The sequence below is a fragment of the Dasypus novemcinctus genome, chromosome 2, assembly GCF_030445035.2.
Source record: "Dasypus novemcinctus isolate mDasNov1 chromosome 2, mDasNov1.1.hap2, whole genome shotgun sequence".
Taxonomy (NCBI): Eukaryota; Metazoa; Chordata; class Mammalia; order Cingulata; family Dasypodidae; genus Dasypus; species Dasypus novemcinctus.
The window spans coordinates 16,484,575-16,508,493 of NC_080674.1; the positions used below are offsets into that span (position 1 = coordinate 16,484,575).

At 40.2% G+C, this 23,919-nt stretch overlaps 1 protein-coding gene across 2 annotated transcripts in view; it reads left to right on the forward strand.

Moving 5' to 3' along the window:
• The window catches only part of FBXL7 (F-box and leucine rich repeat protein 7), a 420,297-nt gene that overhangs the window by 62,438 nt on the left and 333,940 nt on the right, over positions 1–23,919 (forward strand). The window contains exon 1 of one of the 2 annotated variants that reach the window (XM_058307145.2): positions 6,001–6,217. The exons of the other annotated variant lie outside the window; for it this stretch is intronic. Within the exon in view, the coding sequence (XP_058163128.1) occupies positions 6,049–6,217 (169 nt within the window). The 5' untranslated portion in view covers positions 6,001–6,048. Of the gene's footprint in view, positions 1–6,000; positions 6,218–23,919 lie in introns of those variants that run through there. 2 annotated transcript variants of the gene reach the window in all.

The following is a 23,919-nucleotide window of genomic DNA, read 5'->3' on the forward strand; positions in this document are numbered from 1 at the left end:
AATGCTCTGATGTATATGTGTGTCTTCTCTTTCAAATAAAGATAAAACTTTGGAAAAGTAAATAAAACCAAGCATTTATAAGTATTTCCACTATGCTGCTATTAAAATAACAGTAATAAAAATAGTAGATTTTCCTAATTTAGAGGGAAAAAAGGCTCTTTCCCATTAAAGTGAAAAGCAGTTGGCTGCAGTTTTTGCTCTTTCTGATATGATTTTTCCATGTTATAAAAATATGATTAGCTTGTGCTTAGGAAAAGTATGTCAAGTCTCCATGAAGGATTTATCCATTGAAACCTAGACTGTTTCTAGCATGATAATGTTTTTACAGTAAAAATGTGAAACAGAACAAAGCTAGATGGAAGGAAACCTGTATCTTCGTTTACCAAATTAGCTCATGGTTTGGTTTATAAGTATTGTAGAAGGAGAAAAGCATAAAAGGAAAAAAATGTCTTTGGTAGAGACCTTTCATGTCATGTCAAAAAGATGGTTTTGAAAGAATAGGAAGAGAAAAACATAGTGGGCAGGAACCTCTGCTGGAAAATAAATGTATGTCTCTTCCATGTCCTGAATCTGAAATCTGAAAGTAGATTGAAGAGGGAGTAAAATGCCTCAGGACATGGACACTTTTAGATTTTAGTGACAGGGGAGTGTATGGTCCAAGCTCACTATTGAATTGAAAGAGAATGTGGATGGAAATAAGACATAAATTGTGCAGGCTTTCCCAGAATCTCTGCTCCAATACCTTTTTTATCGGAGCCTAAGTATAAAAATGCACAACCGGCATTTCAATTATAAGTTCAGCTGGCAAAGAGGTACTGGCTTCTCCTGTTTTATTTAGGCAAGCTGACTTAGGAATACCAAACAACAGTTGAGTAATTTTCCCCAAGGGGTGTCTGTAAAGCATTTAATTCAATTTGGCCAAGTTGAGTAACTACTGCTGGCACTGCTGTGAGTGAGGTGTGGTTATATGAGACATGACTCAGAGCAAACACTCCAGGGGAAACGAACCTGGTCTTCCTAAATGGGAACATGAATTTTGGGACCGAGACACTAGTTCCAGTCCTATAAACTACAAGTTAGGAAATCATGTTTTATTGCAAATGAATAAATATCCCAAATCTTTGGAAAGCTAATTGCTACTTTCCTGCAGTCTCCAGAAGAGATTCCAATGGGGCAGGCCTCTTAGCACCACTTATGGAAAATCCAGGGTCCTTCCTTCTACTTCTGGGCTTTCTTGAACGATCTAAGGTGACTTGCCTTTCTCCCAGAAACTTGCAATTCACTTTTGCAATACGTGCTTTATTTATAAATGCAGAAAGGTTGTCATGAAGATTTATTGCAGAATCATTTTCCCCCCAATTAAATATTGAGTCGCAGATGGTTTTCCAGTAGGGGAATTTGTGAGAACAGTAATTTTTACCTAAGCGATGTGCATCCTTACTGATCTGTATTATACAGGATTGTTACATGCAACAATTTTGAACTTGTACTGTGAGAGCATAAGCACACTTAATTTTAACAACTCCAGCAGGTCATTAACCTTTTGGGACCTTTTTTTTCCTGTAGATCAAGGGATATTTTTAGCCATAAGTATATCGTTGATATTGGGGCAAATCACATAATTTTCCCTGGCCTCTGTTTCCTGGTGTGTAGGATGAGAGGACTTAATTAGTTTTTACTAACTTTCCTTTAAACCCACTTCGATGATTTTATGGACAATCGTTGACTGCTGTATTCTAGATTCCTATTTAATTCATAAATTTTACCAGTACAAAAATTAAGTGTATATTTTTAAATTCCATGTATTTTTAATTCCTTCCCTTCATTTTCATAATTATTTTTAAAAAATTTATTTATTTTTAATATACATTTTTATTTTTAAAGAAACTTTGGATTACATCAATGTTACATAAAAAATATAGGGGATTCCCATGTACCCCACCTCCTGTTGCTCCCATGCTTTTCCTACATTAACAGCCTCTTTCATTAGTGTAGTACATTTGTTACAATTGATGAACACATATTGAAGCATACTAACCATGGAATATAGTTTACATTATAGTTTACACTTTGCCCTGCACAATTTTATTTTTTGACAAAATGTATAATGGACTGTATCCGTCATGGCAATGTCATGCAGGACAATTCCAGTATCCCCAAAATGCTCCCGTGTTACATCTGCTCTTCCCTCTCCCTTCCCTCAGGACCTCTGGTGGCCACTGCCTTTGTATCAATGATACAAGTTCTTCCATTGCTAGAATAATAATAAGTCTCCTTAAGCAGTGGTTGCATTTCCTCCTTATGCTTGTTCATTTCTCAATCTTGAGGATTTTGGGATGGTGATGCTTGCTCTGTTTCTGATTGAGAGGGGGCTTAGATCCCATGGGGCAGGTGGATGGAACTATCTTGCTTGCAGTTGTGCATGCTGTTTTTTGGGGTGGGCATTGTCCATCATCATCCTTTTGTTAGTTGTCCTGGGCTAGTAGGATGAACAGGAGAGTAGGTGTTGGCTGCAACTCTGCTGAGAATCAGGACTCAACCAGCATATGCACACATGGAAGATTTAAATCTCTGGGACATATATTTAATGAGGATAGTGCTAATTACAGGTTCAAATAAAAGGGGCAGAAGAGCCATGCGTGGGGAAATTATAAATGAGTCTAACTCTGTTATACTGATGAGTATATATTCCAAAGTAAGGCCCACTGACAGGGAGCTGAATTCAGCAGCTATTCGTTGGGGTGCTGGATCACTTTTTTTTTTTTAATACTTAAAATTTTTTTAAAAGATACTTAGGTTACATAAATGTTATATAAAAAATGTAGGGGATTCCCATATTCCCCACTTCCTACCCCTCCTGCACTTTCCCATATTAACCACATCCTTCATTAGTGAGGTATGTGTGTTAGTACTGATGACCACATGTTGGAGCATTGTGCTAATTGTGATTATAGTTTACATTATAGTTTAAGCTCTCTCCTGCACCATTTTGTAAGTTATGACAAGATATATAATGGCCTGTATCTGTCATTGCACCGTCGTTCAGTACAATTCCAATGTCCCGAAAATGACCCCATATTACACCTATTTTTCCCTCTCCCTTCCCTCAGAACCTTCAGTGGCCACTGCCTCCACATCAATGATAAAAGTGCTTCCATTGCTAGAATTACAGTAAGTCTATAGCAGAATAACAGTAAAGAAAAACAAAACAAGACAGAACAAAACAAAACGAAACAAAAATCAGTAAGTCTACTCTAGTCCATCATTCATTCCCCAATCCTGAGGATTCTGGGATAGTCATGACCACTCCACCTTTAATTGAGAGGGGGCTTAGATCCTGTGGGGCAGATGGATGGGAGTATCTTGCTTGCAGTTGTGGACTCTTTCTGTTCCTATCACTTTTGCTGTGAGCCATTTGTCCCATTCCTTAAGCCTGTGTCTTACCTATTGTCATAAGAATTGTGCAAGTCCAAGAGAAAAGGCGGTGGCCTTGGGTTGCCATTGTCTAGCCTGCTCAAGGTCAGGGATCCTCGACCTTTCCCTTCAGGCCACCCTTGTGTGACTCCCCAGCTTTCTAGGAAATACTTCTCAGTGTCTGGTTTCCAGCTGGTGTTCTTTTCCCAGAGCTTTGCATACTCCTCCAGGGCTAGGGAGTTCAGCGGTCACTCAACTGGCTGGTGTATGCCAGTTCCTTTTGAGCTTCTGGTTTATAGCTCTGCTTTAGCTTCTATGAAATGAAACTTTAAAATGTCATTGTTTTAACAGCTAAACATCTGCTTTCCACAAGAGATTAAAATCCCAAAATGGAATTGAAATCATAACACCTACTCAAAGGTTTGACTCTGTACCTTGAATCAGTGACACCTTAAAAATAAATCCTTCCTTCCCAAATGATGCTTTTTAGTAACTGAGGAGGAACCATGATAAATGCTCCAGCATGGCCATCATTTCTTTGAAATTGTACTAGCAACAATTTAAGTGACTTTTTTGGGAATCTTCCAAGATCTCTAAATCTTTGCCCATCCAAGAGTCACTAGAAAATGAACAGGTGTAGGATACCAGACCATTAGTGTCCTTATTTTAAAATAGAAAAGTGGAAATAGGGCTAGAGAAGGTGATTTGAATCCAATAGGTTTTCCCCTTCCCAAATACGTAAACCGTTTGTAACAGTGAAATACTTTTACCAGGGTAGGGTCTGTCTTTTTCGGGGAAGTAGTTCCCTTTTTCTTCTATCACTGCGTATGAGTTGCTATCATGGCATGGTTTAGGAGATAGCACTTAGAGGAGGTTGGTGTGGGTAGGTCTGGAATCTCCATTGGCATAACTGATACTGCTCTATGCCCTTTGGGTGAAGCACCTTCTCTGCTTGCAGACTCCCTGCCTTCTGATCAGAAATTCTTTTCCCCATTGCAATAGAGTAGTTAATAGTACAGTTATAAAAATGTGCTGTCATCAATTGTAACAAATGTTCCACACTAATGGAAGGTATTAATAATAGAGTGGTATTTGGGAATTCTGCATTTTATGCATGTTTTGTAAACCAACATTTTCTCTAATAAAGAAGAAAAGAAAAAAGAGAAAAAGAATGCAGATAAAATCAGAGAGTGAAAATGAAAACAATTTGTAATTGCAAAATCTTTTAGTATCTTCAAGTGTTCAGGGCAAGGACAAAACAAATTAACATGTGGACAAACTTCAGCAGAGTCACCAGTAGCGGCCCCAGCTTGTACCAGCTGCTTACGACATATTCCACTGCCAGTGGTGCACCGGGCTAAAATGAGGTGGGGCCCACTAGTACCTCTATTGGAAGGAATATCTAGCTGTGGCCAGTGACCAGCATCTCTGGTTTATAGGTGCTGCCTTTGACTTTGAAAAAGCAGAGCGTGTCTAGATTGTGGCGAGCTAGACTTAAGGGCCTATAGGCCCTTTGGTTATGGGGATTTGGAGCAATGGATCCTGTTCGTGGCATTTTCAGGTCCCTCTATTGACCTGTATTGTCGAACATTGACTCGGAAAGCCTATGGTTTAAAGAAGCAGTGAGGTGAGGGCATGGAGACTGGAAACCAATAACTGCTTTCACCCTTCATGCCCGAGGCAGAGCAGTATGGGTGACCCTCCCCCCACCCCCAGTACTCCATTGGACCCCAGTTTACCCCTTACCCTTTGTGTCTACTTTTCCACCATAAGGAAGGAAGATCTCTGTTTAGACTAGCCCAATTCTACCTGAGTAAGCATAGGATATTTCTTTCTTAAGGGGAGATCAGGAAGGAAGGCAGATAATATGGATCCTGAAAGAAAGAAAAGCCCTCCGATCAGGCCAAACAAACCCCCCAGCCTTTCTCCCTCTCCCACTCCTCACCCCCCTTGCAACCAACTAACATCCTGAAGCACCTGTCCCATGTCTCTTAACATTTTTACTTATAGCAGGTATTTGTCTTTTATAATAAACTGAAGTCTTTGAAGGGAGACAGCTCTGTTATTTGATTTTAGCTCTAAGGCCCAAGGAGCAATACAGTAGGAACTCAATAAATGTTTGCTCAATTGAATGGAATGACTCAGAGGCCTAACTATCTCTGAGTCTTTGGAGAATGTATACATTTGGAGTTTACGAAAGAACATGTGTTTGCACTTACTCTAAAGAGAGAGGTAGGAGTAGGGGGTAGAGAGAAGTAGTATGAAGTTTCAAGGAAGGCCTCTCAACCCTGCCAGTACATGGATGATTTTGCCAATAAGATGGTCATCTCATGCAGAAGAATTTTTTCCTGACTCTTACAGACTTTTGAATCACAGTGAAATGGTCGTTTTAGTGTGCTCAGTAGGAGAGGGGTAAGCAGCTATGATAGATTTTATTGAGCGATGGTGATGGCTGATGGGGGCTCCTCAGTGAGGGATCGATCACTCAGGACTACAAAGGAGGACAGTGTTGTGCCTCACTCTGGAACATTCTTTGTTTCCCTCAGAAACAAATGGTCTTGTATGAACTGTGACTTCTGCCAACACAAACTGGACGGTTTCTGTGTGTGGAGGACGCCCTGTGCACCTTCTTGAATGCCCCGCTTCAGCCAGTCACCACTCATGAGCAGTGTCGGCGTGCCTTGGATCCCTGTGGCTGTGACTATGAATCACCCACTTAAATTGATGGCTTATCACGTGGTCTGTGGTAGATTGAATTGCGTACCCCAGGTTGGACGTGTTCTTGGTCTTGGTCTGCATTCTGGTGAGTGTGGACCACAATAATAAGATCTCTCTTAGGTATTGCTTCATTAAGGCATGGCGTAACTGACTCTCATCCTTATTATTGGAGTCCTGTATATGCAGAGTGAAATTCAGGCAGAGAGAGAGAGAGCCACAGGGCGCAGCCAGAAGCTGGAAGTCAGTGAACCCTCCCAGAAGAGAAAGGAGATGACCACGTGCACTGCCAAGTGACAGAAAGGCAAGGACCAAAGGGTGTTGGCAACCAGCCCCAGAGTGCCACCGTCTTTTGGGAGAAAGCATCACCTTAATGGCGCCTTGACTGTGGCCTTCTCATGAGCCATGAAGACCTGTTGTTTAAGCCAACCCATTGCATGGTATTTGTTATAGCAGCTAGGAGACTAAAACTTGTTATTTGATTTACACATCATAAAATCTATGTAAGTATTAACAAACGAGTGTGCCACTTCTCTCAATTCCCCCACCAAAGAAAATAATATTAGCTGGAAATTTGCCTTATATAAACCTATCATGAAGTTGATATACTGAGTTGAATAGTTACATTGGGTATCTTGCTGAGAAAGAATGACGCCCACAATTTCTTTACTTCTGAATGCAATTTATTTTCCCAGAAATTCTTTGATAGCTTTTCTTGTCTATACCTTAACTTACTTATTATTTCAAAAGCATTGCCAATATTTGGCAATTCTTGTAGGTGCAATAACTCAATAATAGTAAATGTCTTTTAACATTCAGACACATTTTATGAATGCATAAACCAGGTAATCTCCAGAATGGTTTAGAATATAACAGCTTTGGCCTAAAAAATAAACTTTAGTGCCTCCACTGTGAAAGTGCAACTGGATAAAATATGATGTAAGAACAATACGACTCATTGAACAGTAACTTACCAGGTGCCATAAAATAATTCATGTTAAACCAATATTACCAGCCTAAGAGAGGATGGTTTTTTTTTCTATTTGTTTGCTTTTGTTGTTGTTTTTTAGGGTAAAATAAATTTAACTCCTGGCAGGATTTGGATGTCGTATATCATTATTTTATGTAGAAGTATAAATTAGGAAAAGATTAAAAATGATATGAAGGATAGAAGTAAGCCAGGAACTTCATTTCTCATGAATGTGCTGGGCATTTCTCTATGAAGAAAGTTTTATTTGCTCCAGAGTAAAGTTTCACTGTATGTTGGTGAATATTTAATGCTCAAGACAGTGAGAGAGTGAGCCTGACTTTATGGGATGCTGATAATCCTGTATTAATGATTGCACTGCGACTTTTGGCTGGAGTATTCTGGTAGCAGCCAACCTTAAGTCATTTGCTTTCAATAAAATACTAGGACTCTTTGAGGTGGAAATGGGAATGGTGAAAAGTACAAAAAGAAAACAACCTAAAAGTGAAATAAATGTATTGGAACCCCTTGGGGTGTTAAACTAGTTACTCATATCTCTTAGCCATACAAACTTGAAATCTTTTTGGTTATCTTTGATTCTTCCCTTTCCTTTTAAATCCATATCTGAAGAACTCTTGAATCTGGTTCCTACCCCTTTCTCACTCTTTCAGGTATAAATATATATTTGTTCCTTATAGCCCTGTGCTGTTAGGATAGAGTGGTAAGACTGGTGGGGGAACAAGTGTGAATCAAACACTTCTCTCCAAAGTAAGTCAGTCAAATGTAGAATTGCACAAAAGTCACGTGCTTTAAAAGGAAATGTATATGTGCTGTGAGACCTGTGTCAAGGAAGGGAGATCAGGCAAGACTTCCTGGAGGAAGTGATTCTGGGATCTGAAGGAAGGGTAGAGTTAAATAGTCAGTGAGGAAGAGACCAAGTTCCAAGGCAGAGAGAGCAGCTTAATCAGTGGCTTTGTGGTGGGAGCAAGCCTGGTAGATAGGCAGGAGTAATAGTAGTCCTTGTGGGTGGTTTGAGATGATAGGGCTTATTGAGGAATTCTGTGCTTGTTATATGGTCAGCGAGAAGCCATTGAAGAGTTTTAAGTACAGCAGGTGATACGGCTTATTTTGGAATTTGGACTTGGGTGTCAGGTGTTGGTAATGGGGAGGCAAGAGTGGACTTGATACCCCTGTCTCTTATGGAAACAGTGGAGTAGAGGATGATGGCAGGATGGGCTAGAGAGGGGCTGGTAGAGATGGAGAGAAGAGGAATCAGAGATGTATGCAAGGTGAGATCCATAAGTGGAAGCTTGGATTAAGAGGTGAAGGAGACAGTGTCAAGAATGGTATGCAAGGATCTGGCCTGTGCAGCCGGGTCGAATGTATGCCATCTGCCAAGAACAGGAACTTAAAGAGCAAGCTGTGAGCAATGCCATGAGTTAAGTTCTGCACATAGTGAGTTTGAGGTTACTTCAGCACATCCTAGGGGAAATGTTAAGTAGGCAATTAGCATTTCCACCCTGAAGCTCGGAGTGAGATGGAGGTGGAATTTTCAAACCCTGTACGTAGAGGTGATCCTTGAGTGGGCAAACATGAGCTCTCCTAGGGGGAAAAAGAGAGCAAGAAGATAGCACAGTCTAGCCCTGACCCTAGAAGGTGTCAAACACACACTGGCTGTGAGAGGCGGATTAGCCTGTCGGGAGTCAACCCGGAGACCTGTGGTCATGAAAAGCAGCCATGCTGTAGTCCAGGGCTGTTGCTTTAGATCTGCAACTCATCTTCCTGCCATTCTCTCTTCCCTTGGACACACTACTCTGCATGTTTTGGAAGATGAACATTTTAAAAAAATACTTTTACTCTTGTCTCAGAAATGCTCAGTGGTTCATTATGTACAGATTAAAGTTGAATACTCACCAGGGTCTGGCTTTCCCCCCCTCATTCTCTTTTATTGACCTTCTCAGACCCTGTGAATGGAAGCAATAGAATCACTTCTTTTTACTTCTCTATGCCTTGATTTTCCACCACGGTGGGTTTTCTCATGCTGTTTCTTTTCCTAGAAATGGCATCCCACCCTAATCCCATCTGCATCCAACTCCCAGGCAAACATCATGGTCTAGCTCAAAGGCTTTTAAAAACTGTCAGGTCCAGATGCTCCCATAATTTGCCTGGGATTAGGCCTTCCTTAATGGGAAGAACATTGTGAATTATTAGTTCTACTGAAGTATATATTTGAAAATGTTTAAAATGGAAAATTTTGGTTGTTTATATATTACCAGAATAAAACAAAAAAAACAAAAAACAAAAACAGAACAACATAAACTGCTCAACACAAAGAGTGAACTGTAATGTAAACTATGGACTATAGCAATAGTATAATTATGATAATATTGTTTTATCAATTGTAACAAAGATGCCACACTAATGGAAAATGTTAATAACAAGAAAAACTGTGTGTGTGTGTGTGAGGAGATAATACGGGAACTCCGTACTTTCTCTGTGATTTTTCTGTAAACCTACAACTGCTCTAGTAAAAATTATGGGGGAAAAAATGGCTCCTTGGGTGATTTGAATGTACATGCAGGTTTGAGAACCACTGGTCTGTGCATCTTAGGTCCTGTGTCCCTAATACTCTTAAAATGGTGTATCCAATTCTGTTTTACTTTTGGTTGCCACGCCATCATCATGGTAGGTGTCTAGTGCATAATTGTTGAATGAATGAATTGATAATTTAGCCTTAAAAGGTCTGAGGCATCTAATAACTTTTTCTCCCAGTATTTCTTGGACCCTGCATTAGTCAGCAAAGGGGTGCTGATGCAAAATACCAGAAATTGGTTGGTTTTTATAAAGGATATTTATTTGGGGTAGTATCTTACGGATACCAGGTTATAAAGCATAAGTTACTTGCCTCACCAAAGTTTATTTTCACATGTTGGAGCAAGATGGCTGCCAACATCTGTGAGGATTCAGGCTTCCTCTCTTCCCAGGGCTTGCTTTTTTCCAAATTTTCCAACATCAAAACTCCAACATCAAAAACCCTCCAACTCTGTCCTTTGCCATGCCTTTTATCTGTGAGTCCCCACCCACCAAGGGGCGGGGACTCAACACTCTACTGCACAAGAGGTTTACCTGATTACTTAATCAAGTAAATGAATGAATCCAATATAATCTAACATACCCAGAGGAAAAGATCAGTTAATAAACATAACCCAATATTTCTTTTTGGAAATCATCAATAATATCAAACTGCTATACTCCACCCTCTGAATTCCAAAAAGACATTACAGTATTTTTAAAAACCCTTAAATCAGTTACAATGCAAGTACTAAATCCTATCACAATCAATTTAAAGAAATACAGTTTGTCTTGGGGCAAAGCCCTGTCTGCTATAGACCTATGAAACTTACAAAACAATTCATCTACTTCTAATACACAAATGGACAGAAAAGGATAAACATTTTCATTATGATAAGGAGAATTTGGGAGAGAAACCTGAGTCACGGTTTCTCTGTAGTTCAGTAGACCTTCAGGGATACTGTGTTCGATTTCAAAGTCTGGGAGTCATTCTTAAGAAGATGGTTTCTTCTCCTTAGGGCCATATGGGGATGCACCATTTGTACTGGCTTGCCCAATGGCCATTTTCTTGGTTCCACCCTGGGTGTTGACCAGGCTCCAGACCTCTCCCTCCGAGAATGTTGGGGTGATTGCCATACTTTACCCAATTTTTGGGTGAGAGTCTTAACCCCTCTAGGGACAGTGATGTGAAGACAATATTCCCCTTAACCTTTGGCATACAGGCTCAACCATCTCAGAGCAATGAGTTGACCACCTGGCCTTCCCTAAACTTTGGGGGACAGGTCCACCCCTCCCAGACCTGAGGGGTGCTGACCTTAACCTCACTAATCCTTGGGGAATGGTCTCTATCCTCTGTCTACCCTGGGGCAGCAAAACTCACCCAGAACATTGGACAGGAACATCCACCCTCTTCAGCTGCTGGAGCAAACCCACCTTCTCTGTACACACGGGTAGGGTTCCTCTTTTGGCTCAAAGTTATATCCTAATTCCAGATCTCAGCTTCCATGGTTTTCCTCTTAAAGCTGTTTCTCCTTTAGTCTCTCCTTTCCATGTCCCTCTTAGTCCAAGCTGACAGTGGTTTTGTTCATATAGTTCTCTCAAAAAATCTGTTGGTTTAGCATGCAGGAAGCAGGGGTCTAAGCCATCAGACAGTAAGACTTTCTATAAGTCTTTCCGACATGACTGCCTCTTCAATCCTGATTTATAAGTTCCAAGTTTAGTTAAGTCTTCCGGTGGGGCACTTTCATCTCAGAGCTTGATTTCTAGAGGCTTGGAATTTCCAGAATCAATTTCTGTTTTCTTTGTGACCAACAGTTCAGTCCTCAGTATCTCTCTCTTGTCCAGCATTTTGCTGTAAGTTGCAAGCAGAAGCCAAGCCTCATTTGCTGAGTTTACTTTGGAAATTTCTTCAGCTAAATGCTCAGGCTTGCCATTCTCAAATTCTGCCTTCCATAAAACATCAGGAGTTACTCTTGCTAAGTTCTCTGCAACTTTAAAACACGGATTGCCTTTCCTCCAGTTTCCGATAATAGGTTAATCGTTTACTTCTAAGTCATCACAAAAAGTCTCTTTAGCATCCATATTGCTATCAACAGTCTCTTCAAAGCAACCTAGGCCTTTTCCATCAAGCATCTCACAATTCCTCCAAAAAATACCCCTACCCAGTTATAAAATATTTCCAACATTTCAGAAATTGCAACTCCTCAGTACCAAATTCTGTATTAGTCAGTAAAGGGGTGCTGATGCAAAATACCAGAAATTGGTTGGTTTTCAGAAAGGGTATTTATTTGGGGTAGGAGCTTACAGATACTGGGCCATAAAGCATAAGTTACTTCTCTCATGGAAGTCTGTTTTCATGTGTCGGAACAAGATGGCTGCCGATGTCTGCAAGAGTTCAGGCTTCCTGGTTTCCTCTCTTCCCAGGGCTTGCTTCTTTCCAGGCTTAGGGTTCCTCTCTTCCCGGGGCTCCAGCTTAAGACTTCAGCATCAAACTCCAATATCAAAAACCCTCCAACTCTGTCCTTTGCCATGCTTTTTATCTGTGAGTCCCCACCCACCAAGGAGTGGGGTCCCAACCCCACTAGCAAAAGAAGTTTACCTGATTACTCAATCAAGTAAACTTCTGAATCCAATACAATCTAATATACCCAGAGGAAAAGATCAGTTTACAAACGCAATCCAGTAATCCTTTTCAGAATTCATCAATAATGTCAAACTGCTACAGACCCTTTAAGCTTCCTGATTATTTTTGTTGACCATCATATGTTTTCTTGCTCCTCTCCCCTTTCTATTCCTGTTTTCTAAAGCTTCTTGTATCATCTATCCATGTGGCAAATAGGCTTTGCTTACACAGGTAGCTCCGTTCAATTGCAGTGTTCCACATGGAAAATGCTACTCCTAGAAGAGTAGGTGCTTCAGAACCACTTTAGGGTGGTTTTTGCACTTTTTGCATTAGCCTAGATACAACCTCTTAACCTGAGAACTTAGTGGGTTCAAGTCAGCACCTTGAGCAGGGTTATTAGGTTGTTTGCGTCTATGGCCAATCAACAGCTGAAAGCTGCCTAATCTGTATGGGATTCACCTTGTCAACATTGGAATTAGAGCGGTTCTCAACTGGGGCCAGTTTTACCCCCTAAGAGACATTTTTGGTTGTCAAAAATTGGAGGGGTTGCTGTGGCATCTAATGGGTAGACTCCCGAGATGCTACTAAACATCCTAAAATGCACGGAAGAGTTCCCACCCCCACAACAAAGATTCACTTCCAAATGTCAATAGTGCCAAGATTGAAGAACCGTGGATTAGAAGAAGCTGTCCCCCAAAAATCACATTTCAGGTTTCTCTTAACCTCAGTTGTGGAGTATTCCAGTCTTACTTATCTAACTTATTATGATATAGAGATGGATTTTCATATATACTTATCACCCTATGTGCACTTATTTATTAGTTTTATTTATTTTTCATTTTGTTTACACACTTTACCTTTCCCTTGAAAGATAAAAGAAATCCTCAGTTTGATTCTTGGATGATCCCTAGCAGGCAATTAAAAATCACCTGAAAAACAATTATATTCTGGGCGTTTTCTTGACCCTTTTCAGTTATAATAGCTTTTCTGTTTTTAGTGATTGGAAAAGATTGGTCACTGAGAATCCTTTTGTATAAAGATGCATAAATGGTTGGCCATATTATTTTAAATTAGATTTTTTTTGGTGATTTCATATTCTAAGTCTGTGATTGAGTATTGCTTTACTCTGAAAAACAGCTTTGTTTCTTTCTTTCTCCCTAGCTTGGAACTGCCTAGCAGAACATTTCCTTTTCTGTCAAGAATGGCTGTAGCTGTCTTTTCCTTACATCTTTTGCACATCAATTATTTTCAAGCCAGCATGCCATAACATAGGTTGAATGAAATCTACTAAGTGTCTGCTTTTATCTCTTGGGAAATAGGATGTAATCTATTGCTACTTAGTCCTTTTTTGTTTTAGCACAGTATACCTGTCTCATTGTACATTAGTCTACAGAGCCAAGAACTGCAACCTTCTAAAAAAGGACAACATGAGACAAATAAACCTCGAGTTACATTATTGGCAACTGACACCTCTGGTCCTTGATGATACATTCTCTACTCCCTTTAGCTGCACTATGATTTTTTTATATTTGTTTTGTATTTTTAAATGGGAACTAGGTTTAGTGATTTATTAAATAGTGTCAAAAAATAATGGTTGCCAGAGAAATTCTTAATATTGTATCTTCTAGGCATCAAACTGTGTTTATATCTACCCACTTTCACAGCAATGTGAACGATGATGGCTTCTGAATCGTACCAGTTAAGTTTCATAGTAGGATGATAACATTTAAGTGGCTAGACTTTATAAATGTGCAAGAAGCTCTGTCTTTGGAAGTCAAAATAATATTTACGTTGTAAGCTGTCAGCGTATGGCAAAATTCACCAGGCAGAGAAACAGTTGATATAAAGGTCTTGCTTAACTTAACGGCTGGTGTGGATCACTGACATTTAAGATACCTTAAAAGAGATTGATTTTTTTTGTCCTTTATAACTCGTTGGAGCCATAACATTTAGATGAGGTAGTTCACTGCTGGTGGTTTGGGTCATCAGTTTGAATCATCTTTCCAATTGTTTGTACATCTCATTACAGCTGTCATCACAAATCTTTCTAATACCCCAGTTATCTGTTTATCTGTCTGTCTTTCTCTTTATTTTGTAAGTGCCCTAAGGGCAGGGAACTTTTTCTGGTCATTTTTGTAGCTCAGTCATTTGCTCTACAACGGTGCGAATAGAGCAAACGTGAAAATTTTACTTTTGGAAAAAGTAAAATTTGAGTTGAACTGAAAGAAAACAGTATGGGTTCTTTCATTCTAAAAGTCTTATTAAAAAGGAAGACTCGAAAGTTATGAGATTTTATATAAAGTCTTTTGAGGAACAACCTTGATGTCAGCACTTCCTAGGAGCCTGGCTTCAGTTCAGCTTGCTTACTCTGGAACTCTTTCTGACAAACGTGGGTGGTTCTCTCATCCAGTTACAGTCTTGCTTCGAGAGGTCCCTAACTCTGGCATCCCACGTGAGGCATTGATGGTCTACGATATAGTGTCTGGAGTCTTTCAAAGACTGGCTTCCCTTCTCCTTGGTGGTGGCAGAGGGGGTTTCTTTCTTTTCCCTTGTGAGTGGGAGCTCCCTATAGGCATGGACTTGTCCTTTAAGTGCCTTAGCAGTGTCCGCTAACATGGGAAATAATTGCACACTACTTTACAGGAAGAACTGGTTCACTGTAATTAGCTGCATTGCATCTTCATTAAGTAACGCTTCTGAAAGACAAATGTTCTGAGGGACATAATCATTTCCAAATCAATTAACATGTGTTCTAGTTGTTTGGTTCTTTTCATGATTCATCTAAGGAAACACTATAATATAGAAAACATTATATGTTCGTTGAGTATATTTAGAGATTCAAGGATAGAGCAGTTTGAGAGTCTTTCTAGTTTAAAGGGCTTAAGATCTACATAGAATACGTCTTTTGCTCAAACTTATATTCTAAAGTTGTTAAAACAAAGAAGCCAGAGAGTCTGGTTAACTACTTTACAAATACAATCTGTTGTGTTTGTCAGTCAACAGATGTCTCGGAGGAACTTCCCCTCAATGCTTTCATCTGTGGTTGTTAGTCCAGGCCACAGATATTATAAAAATAAAGACAGGTTCTTGGGGTTGATGTCCATGTTTCCTAGTATAATTATACTGTTATAAACTTGTTTGTTTTGAAGAGGTTGTTGCATATTTCGGATTTATATGGAGCTGTTTTCCTGCAGCACCTGTGGTTTTTGTTCTTTGGATAATGATTCCTTGTTTATTGACCGTGTGGTCATGGATGTAATTCAGGAACACGGTGCGTGCAGGTGCTTCCCTTGGCTGATAGGAGCGCCACAGCTTGTCAGGAGAAACGCAAATGCTTACTGGCCAGCACCCCTACAGAAAACACTTCTTTATTATGCTGGGAAACCAGAGGTATTCTTGTGAAAATAGAGCACTTTCTGAAACTTTCTGCCAAAAAAGATTCTTATATAAAAGAGAGGAGTGGAGAACAACATATGGGTTGTGTTTTTAAATAACTAACGATTTCTTCAAATGAGACACAACAATGAATTGAAAAAAAAATTCCCCATTGGGAGATAATTAGGATGAAATTCTAGTAGGAAGGGACATGACTTCAGATAGAAACAGTGCTGTTCCTTGCGTGGGCCCACATACCAAAAGGACATCGGTGAATCTGATTAGACAGCTTTTAGGTGGTTTTGTGTAAGCCCAGTGGATTTAGGAATTTCTGTATCTTATTAGGCAAAATCTATACAACGTAACCCCTAGGTATGACCTCAGCCATAGTTCTGAAAAGTTTGGAGTGCATTAAATGTCTACACCAGTAATGATTTTAGCATTGGACCTCTTCTGAGATTTTCATGCACCCCCATGATGCTCCAAGAGATTCAAAAATATTTTCAGGATTTAAGCAGGAAATAGCACAATCACCATATGTTTTAAAGCAAAATTGATTCAACTCCAATCCCATACGAAACAAACACAGGTGTACTAGTTCTGCAAAACAAAAATGTTAAGCTTTGCTTGTCTCATTCCATCCCCCTCCAACAACAACAACAACAACAAAAGGTTGGTGATTAAGTTAACTTGAGAAGGAATGTTTTTGGACCAGCTGAATGTTTATACATGGTTATGTCATATATAACATAGTACATCTTGGTGAAAAGTAATTATTCGGCTGTTTCAGTCATTCAGTGTTTCCAAACGTCTGTGTGTTTGTCATCGTATAGATATATAGTTAGATAGCTGCTGCCAAAAAGTTCATTCCTTTTTGGCGGACAGTAATTTATTATTTTGGTGAGATTTAGTAGTGTTATGTTCTTTGGCATTTTAGTCTTTTCAGATTATTTGGTCTCAGTGCTTTAGGCTTCTTGGTCTCTAACTGCATGTGGGAAATTGATAATACATGAGAGGAAAGTGATGCCATTCCTCGCCCTCTATGGAAGCATCTAGGAAGAGGTTTTCTACCTCATTTCTTATGTGTAAGCACACTGAAGTTAAGACTTGCTCCCCCACGCAGTATTTGGCCATAAGCAATGAGGAAGGAGATTTCTTCAGGGGAATTTGAACATTTTCCTCTTGGGCTCCGTGAATAAACAGCGTTCTAGAGGGACTGTAGGATCCCAAGATGCCACTTCTCCCATAGGCCATATTTCATCCATTATTATGTAGCCCATAATTCCTTATCCAGAACAATGTGTCTGGAGGGAAATAATGAAAGTTATAAAACACAGATGCTTCCCCAAACTGAACAACATTGCTCTACAAAAGTGCAAGAAATCATATTTCAAAATGAGGCGATTCTGGTCTCTTTGTTATTGTGTCACAGTTTGTTCTAGTCGCTGTGGCTGCAAATCACCTTGAAACGTAGTGGCTGAAAACAACAGCCATTGTTTTAATCATCTCTTTGGGTTTTCCTCAGGGAGGAATTCAGACGTTTTTTGCAGGGTGGCTCTGGGCCCTGTCTGAGGTGGCTGAAGCTGGAAGGCTAGGGTGGGGTGGGCGTCCTTCTCTTTTCCCAGAGCCTCAAGGCCTCTTCTGCAGTTTCTCCACAGCGCATGAAGTCTTTAAGGGTGGCTATCCCAGTGAATTAGGTGGAAGGCTCATTGCCTTTCATGTCTTAGCCTCAGAGTTCAGGCAGTGTCACTTGTGTGCATTTTATTGGTTCAAAGTAAGTCACGGGACCACCTGGATTCAAGGGCAGGGGAATTCGACTCCATCTCTTGATAAGGGTCATGGCAAGGTCTAGAGAGCATATGGCATAGGAGATGTTGGGTGGTCCCCAGGCTGTGCCTGTTGGGAAAATTTGGAAAGCAACATGAAAATAAACTTCTGGGGCCAGAGAGCAATGGAAGTGCTAGAACAATGAGCATAGGGGATGGTACCAAAGGGTCTCACCATCTGCCCTCCCTGTGTGTCTTAAGCCACGAAGATGTCTCCTGGCTGCTCATGGTCTGTCAGATATTATTACCTCAGTATGTATATAAGACAATGGGATAGGATGGGCTACAATTTACCTTTGGAATATCCTGAAGACGATATTTATGATAAGGTTTTCCTGGGTCTTCAACTTCCTTTGATTTTCCAACCAGGTCAGCTCATGGTCTGTCAGAGTGGACCAGGGGAGCAGAATCCTGGGTCTAGAGAATGACTCAGGGACAGTTAGGGTTACAGTGGCGGATTGAAACACATAGCTCAAAGGAGATGTGGCACATGGGAGAGTGGAGTCCCGTGGTAGGCCCTCTCTGAACTGGCAGGGAGACCTAGCAAAGGCCTCCCTCTAGACTGCAGGGTTGGGGGTTAATGGCAACCACTAGTCATGGTTGAGCAGTTCCAGCTCCCAGGGACAGAATGCCACTAGCTGATGGGCAGCGCCCATTTGGCTTCCTCACATGTTAACTAAACTTATCCTTTAATGGGCATCATCTTTGAAATCCTATTAAAGGCCAGTTCAACATATTGATCCATTTGACCTTGACTTACTCAGTGCAATGACAGGCATATCAAGTGTCATTTTGAATGATTAGCGTCAGCAGCTCTCCTACTGGCAAAGTCACTAGCTTTTATTTACTATGTAATTCCTATAAATTAACTTACGAGAAATACCTTATCATGAGCTGGAAGCTGCCCAAAGGACCCAGTTCACGTAATTGCTTGCTGATCCACTACTCTCTCCACACCTCACCTGGGCTATCTCTAACACACCCGGCCTGCACCTGCCTTTCCTGTACTGCTGCTTGGTTATAAACCTTTTTAATGTGTGCAATTGATTCCTTAGGTTGAGTTCTAAGAAGTATTGTTGGGTCAAAGAACATGCTCATTTTCAACTTTGCTATATGTTGTCAAATTGCCCTTCACTACAGTTGATCAGTTTCTATTCCTTCTGGATGCCAGAGAGGTCCTCTTGTTTCACACCCTGCCAATGGGTTGGCCAATCTTTTATTATCTTTTGCAGTCTCACTAGCTGAAAAAAATGTTTTCCTCTTAGTTTTGTTTTCATTTATTATTTTCATTGAAATAGAACTTTTTTATTTGTTCACTGACCGCTTTCATGGTTTCTTCTATGAATAGCCTGATCCCGGCCTTTGCTCATTGTTATATTGGGATTATTATCTCTGGTATTGAGTAGTAACCATTATTTGTCTATCACATGTGATGAATATTTTCTGTGACTTTTTATTTGTCTTTTAAACTTCCCTTATGGTACATTTTTGGTAATTTTCTTTTCTCTTATTTTGTTTCTTCCCACTTGTGTTACCTTTTGAGATTTTCTGGGTCTTTCCTTTTGTGCTACATAAATGATTATCTTATTATTATTAATATATTTATTCATTAATTCCTGTATGATATTGGCACTTCCTGATACAATTAAACAGATGTCTCTAACCTGGAATAGAAAAACTTTTATGTTTATGTTCTTCTTGTACTTCCTTAATTTTCAGTTTATGTATTTCAATTTTTGTCTACCTGCAATATATTTTAGTGCAAGGAATGAGGTACAATCTAGTCATAATATTATTTTTTCCTAAATCGCCGGCCAGTTGTCTTGAACATTTATTATTCATCCATCTGCCTTCCTATTGATTTGAAATTGCTACTCTTACAATGGACTAAATTCTTCCCTAACTTGGGTTTATTTGTAAACACTCAGGTATTTTCACATTCTGCCCTTTATGTAGCTTGTGAGGCCTGCATGCTCTTCCTTCTGCTTGCCCCTGGAGCCTTGTTTCAAGCCTGGTCATGTGGACCTTCTTTAGCACCTGAACACACCGTGTTCCTTCTTGCTTTGGAGGCCTTAGCGCATGCTGGTCTCTCTGGCTGACAGCTCCCTCCCTCACTAGGCTGAAAACTATACTATCAGGGACTATGCCTGGTTTTGTTTGCAATTATATCAGCCTTTCCACCTGGTTGGAACTTCTTTAACAGATACTTTTTGGATGCATGGATGGTTGGACAGTCTTTCCACTATTCTTCTTTGGGTATTGGGTATTAGATATTTCCCCACCCCCCAAAGCTTCCTTTGCTTGTTTGCTCATTATTTCCGCTCGTTGCCTGCTCATTGTTTTTGCTTTATGTCTGCTTGTTGTTTGCCGTCTTTGAGTTACCGGGAACCGAACCGGGACCTCCCATGTGGGAGGTGGGCTCTCAACTGCTTGAGCCACATCCACTCCCTTAGATATTATTACCTCAGTATGTATATAAGACAATGGGATGGGATGGGCTACAATATAGCTTCAGAATATCTCTGAAGATGTTATTTGTGATAAGGTTTTCCTGGGTCTTCAACTTTCTTTGATTTCCCAACCAGGCAGCTTCAATTTCTGCCCTTTTTCTGCCTCATTGGCCAGATGGAACAATCAGGTTGCATGTAGTCCCTGAGGTCCATGATTGGCGGGTTGTAGCATGTGACTATCGCCAGCATCAGCTCACCTAGTCTTGCCTGATGCTCACCGGTTCCTGAGGGTCTCCTTCCTGGCTCACCAATCCTAATCCTGTGATAGGTTTCTTGATTGCTGGTGCTAGACCTTTCCTGAAGTAGTAAGCTTCCTGGCAACTTCGTTTTCCTGGGAGGAAAAAGAATGATCATCAGAAGATCCTGTCTTTGTCTTGGGACTAAACTGTGATGGACTGGAACCAATTGATTAAAAAATACGGAGGGAAAAGGAGGATTCTGGGAGCATGTTTAATGCCCTTGGGAAGAATAGCTCTTTTAGAAGAAGAGTCAGTCTTGTTTGCCTCCATTTACATGCTGCTAGTACAAGTTTGTTTTGTGGTGTCATTCATACAGGAGTTGGAATTCCTTTGTAGGGTACAAAAAATACACTTTGAAAATATTCTGTAATTGTTTTGCATTTCTTTCTGTAATTTAAAAGTGTGTATCTGTGTTTAGCGGTGGGGTTGAGGAGAGAAGGGATTGCTTTATATGAAACTTGTAAACAACCTTCAACAGGTACTGAGAGGAAGGGAGATACTTTCTAAAATATTTTAGATAAAAGCAAAGATTGGAAAGTAGGCTGAGACCAAATGAGAAACCTATTTATGCCACATGGTTGCTCATTGTTTTTGTTTGTAGCTAGATAAGACCAGTTAAGTTAATTATGTAAATGGTAAGATTTAGAAATAGTAAAAAATAAGAATAGCCAGGGCTATTATGATTTGATGTAGTTTTTCCAGGAATAAAGGAGCCACCTGCTCACAAGGAGACTTTGCCTTCTTAAAAGATATTTTGTTGAATAAAGGGAATAAATATTCAAAATTAAAAGTTAAATTTCAAAAATACCATTTGTCATTTTTAGCCAAATCACCATACTATAAATATATATTCTATTTTCAAGGTATTAATTGCATTTTCCAATATATATTGGATTTTAAATCTTGCTTTTAATTGGGGTGTGTTAATGGAGAAGAACATGGATTGTATGCTTAAGATATATTGATAAGGAGAGAGAAATTTTATACTAATTTTCCATCCATCAAAGACTCAGATACCATTAACTCTAACTCCATCAAATTGCTTAAGCAGTGCTTATTAAATCCTGATGGGTTGTTGGAACCGATTTGGTTTTATGCTACAATTGTGTCATATTAATATTTCTTTTCCAACTCATTGGTATGCATTCACATGAGTGTGTATCTTATTAAATCTAAATCAAATTCTTGTTCAACGCTATTCACAAAAATGTAATCTTGTTTTTAATTGTTAAATGCCAATGCACGGCTATTCCTGGAGGAAGCTTCCTTTTGGCTTATTATAAAGTGGATGATGTAAAAATGATTAACTTAGGAATCAAGAAAATATGTGAAATTACAACGCCTGGGGCCAGTTTCATAGTTAGATCTCAATAAGCTCTTAAAAATATGTGCTGTCATTGCAAAGCTCATTTTTCCAAGCTAAACTCCAATTTTTGGCCAACCTTTCTTTCCATGTTTGCTCTACATAGAATCTGGGGGGTATTAAGATTGATGAGGGAATCAGAGCTTGAGGTTTGGGAGCCATAGTTAGCACTTCTGAGTGATGACAAATCCTGCCTTAGCTCCTTCCCTTTTAATTCTCTCTCTCCTCTCTTTCTCTTTTTCCTCTCTTTCTCCTGCTCTCTGTCTCACTTTTAATGCCCTTGTCCCTTCTTCCCGTTCTTTCCCAAAGCACAAAGTGATGGGTTGGGATGTAAGAATGCAATTTTCATGAAGTAGTCCCTGCTTTAGATTCTGGATGGAAAGCTGAAAACGAGGTTATTACTTTTGGACTCTACCAGGAAGCTCTGGGGGGAAGCTTCTCCCTAGCCCACGTCGGCACCAAACCTCTTGCTTGTGTTCCAGAGGACTCTTTCAAATTTGCTCTAAAGTGAAGACAATGAAGAATTACCGACAACTCGGATCTGGGACCCAAGATTTATTCATCTTGGTTTTATTTTTGAAGTAATTGGATCTTAGAGCTCTCAGTCTAAACTACACATAGAAGCCAGACCAAACTGTCAAATCAGGTCATGGCTGTAAACTCTCTTGGTAAGAACACTTCAAAAACTTCCCTGGCCACTGCCTTCATAGGAAGCACCGTCTGAGGAACTTCAATAAAATAGAGACCATTCGAACTGTTGCTTTTGTTTTATTTTTTTTAAGATTTATCTTTTATTTATTTCTCTCTCCTTCCCCACCCCCTCCACCCCTTTTGTCTGCTCTCTGTGTCCATTGGCTGTGTGTTCTTCTGTGTCCGCTTGGATTCTTGTCTGCAGCACAGGGAATCTGTGCCTCTTTTTGTTGCATCATCTTGCTTCATCACCTCTCCATGTGTGTGGCGCCATTCCTGGGCAGGCTGCACTTTTTTTTGTTCTGGGTGGCTCTCCTTATGGGGCACACTCCATGTGTGTGTGGCTCCCCTATGTGGGGGACACCCTGCGTGGCAGGGCACTTCTTGCGTGCATCAGCACTGCACGTGGGCCAGCTCATCACATGGGTCAGGAGGCCCTGGCTTTGAACCTTGGACCTCCCATGTGGTAGGCCCTATCCATTGGACCAAATCTCCTTCCCGAACTGTTGCTTTTTAGCCATTGATCTTGTCCATGTTTGCACCTAAGAAGAGATTGCCAAGGCAGAAATTTTGTGAGATTTCAGGATGTATCACAAGTTCCACCTGTTTTTTCCCATCGCCATTGTCACTGCCTAGTGCAAGCCATTGTCATCTCCCACTGGAATGAGGTCAGTGACTCCCCTGAGGCTTTTCTTCTAAGCTTCACCTGCCCATTCACTAGTATCATCTTTCAAATCCATCCAGTGACGTCCTAACTCAAATCCACTAAAGCCCAACTCCTTTTCGTTGCCTTTGGGCTCCTGCGTGATTTGCCTCTTGCCTATCTCTCTCCACTTCCTGGAACACACCAGGCTGCTTCTTGAGTCACAGTCTTTGTACAGTCCAGGTTCTTGGCCTAGAATGTACTAGCCTCTTCTCTTTGCATGACTGGCTCCTTCTTGTCCTTTAGATTTCAGCTCAAAGCTCCCTGACCCAGCAAAGCCTTCCATGACCCCTGCATCTAAGTAGGTCCCCTTTTATTCAATAGTACCCTTATGCATTTTCTCTGGGCACTTGGTGGGACCTGAAATTCCATACTTATTTTTGCTTTCTAATTATGTCCTCTGCTTCCCTGAATGCAAGGGTCTGGTTTCCTTTGTTTACTATTGTGAATCTCAGTTTTGGTCTGGTGTTTGGTTCAGGGTATGAGGATTATGGTTAAAGTGACCTAGGAATTAGGTGCGAGTAGTGTCCCCATTTTATAGATGAAGAAACTGAGGTACAGACAAGTCAAATAAATGTTGCAGAGTCCCTGAACTAGTAAGAGATGAAAGCACTAGTTGTTGAACTTGAATTGAATGAGTGTATTTTTATTCATTTAATATTTGCCTTCTAGAGATAATAGTTTTAGAGACTAAAAAAGAAAATCATGGAATGGGTCAGCTAAAAGAAAAAGTCATTAAATAAAATATTTTCTTAGCTAAGGTAAAAGCTCTTCCCGTCCTTTAATTCCTCAATCCCCAGCTGTTTAGCATATGTTTTTGTTTTTCAAACTTTTTTTTTTGTTCCTAAAAACTCTAAATTCTGGGATCCTTGACAAAGCCTCACTGTTATGCCAGGTTGAAACTCAGCCACCCATATTTGCTC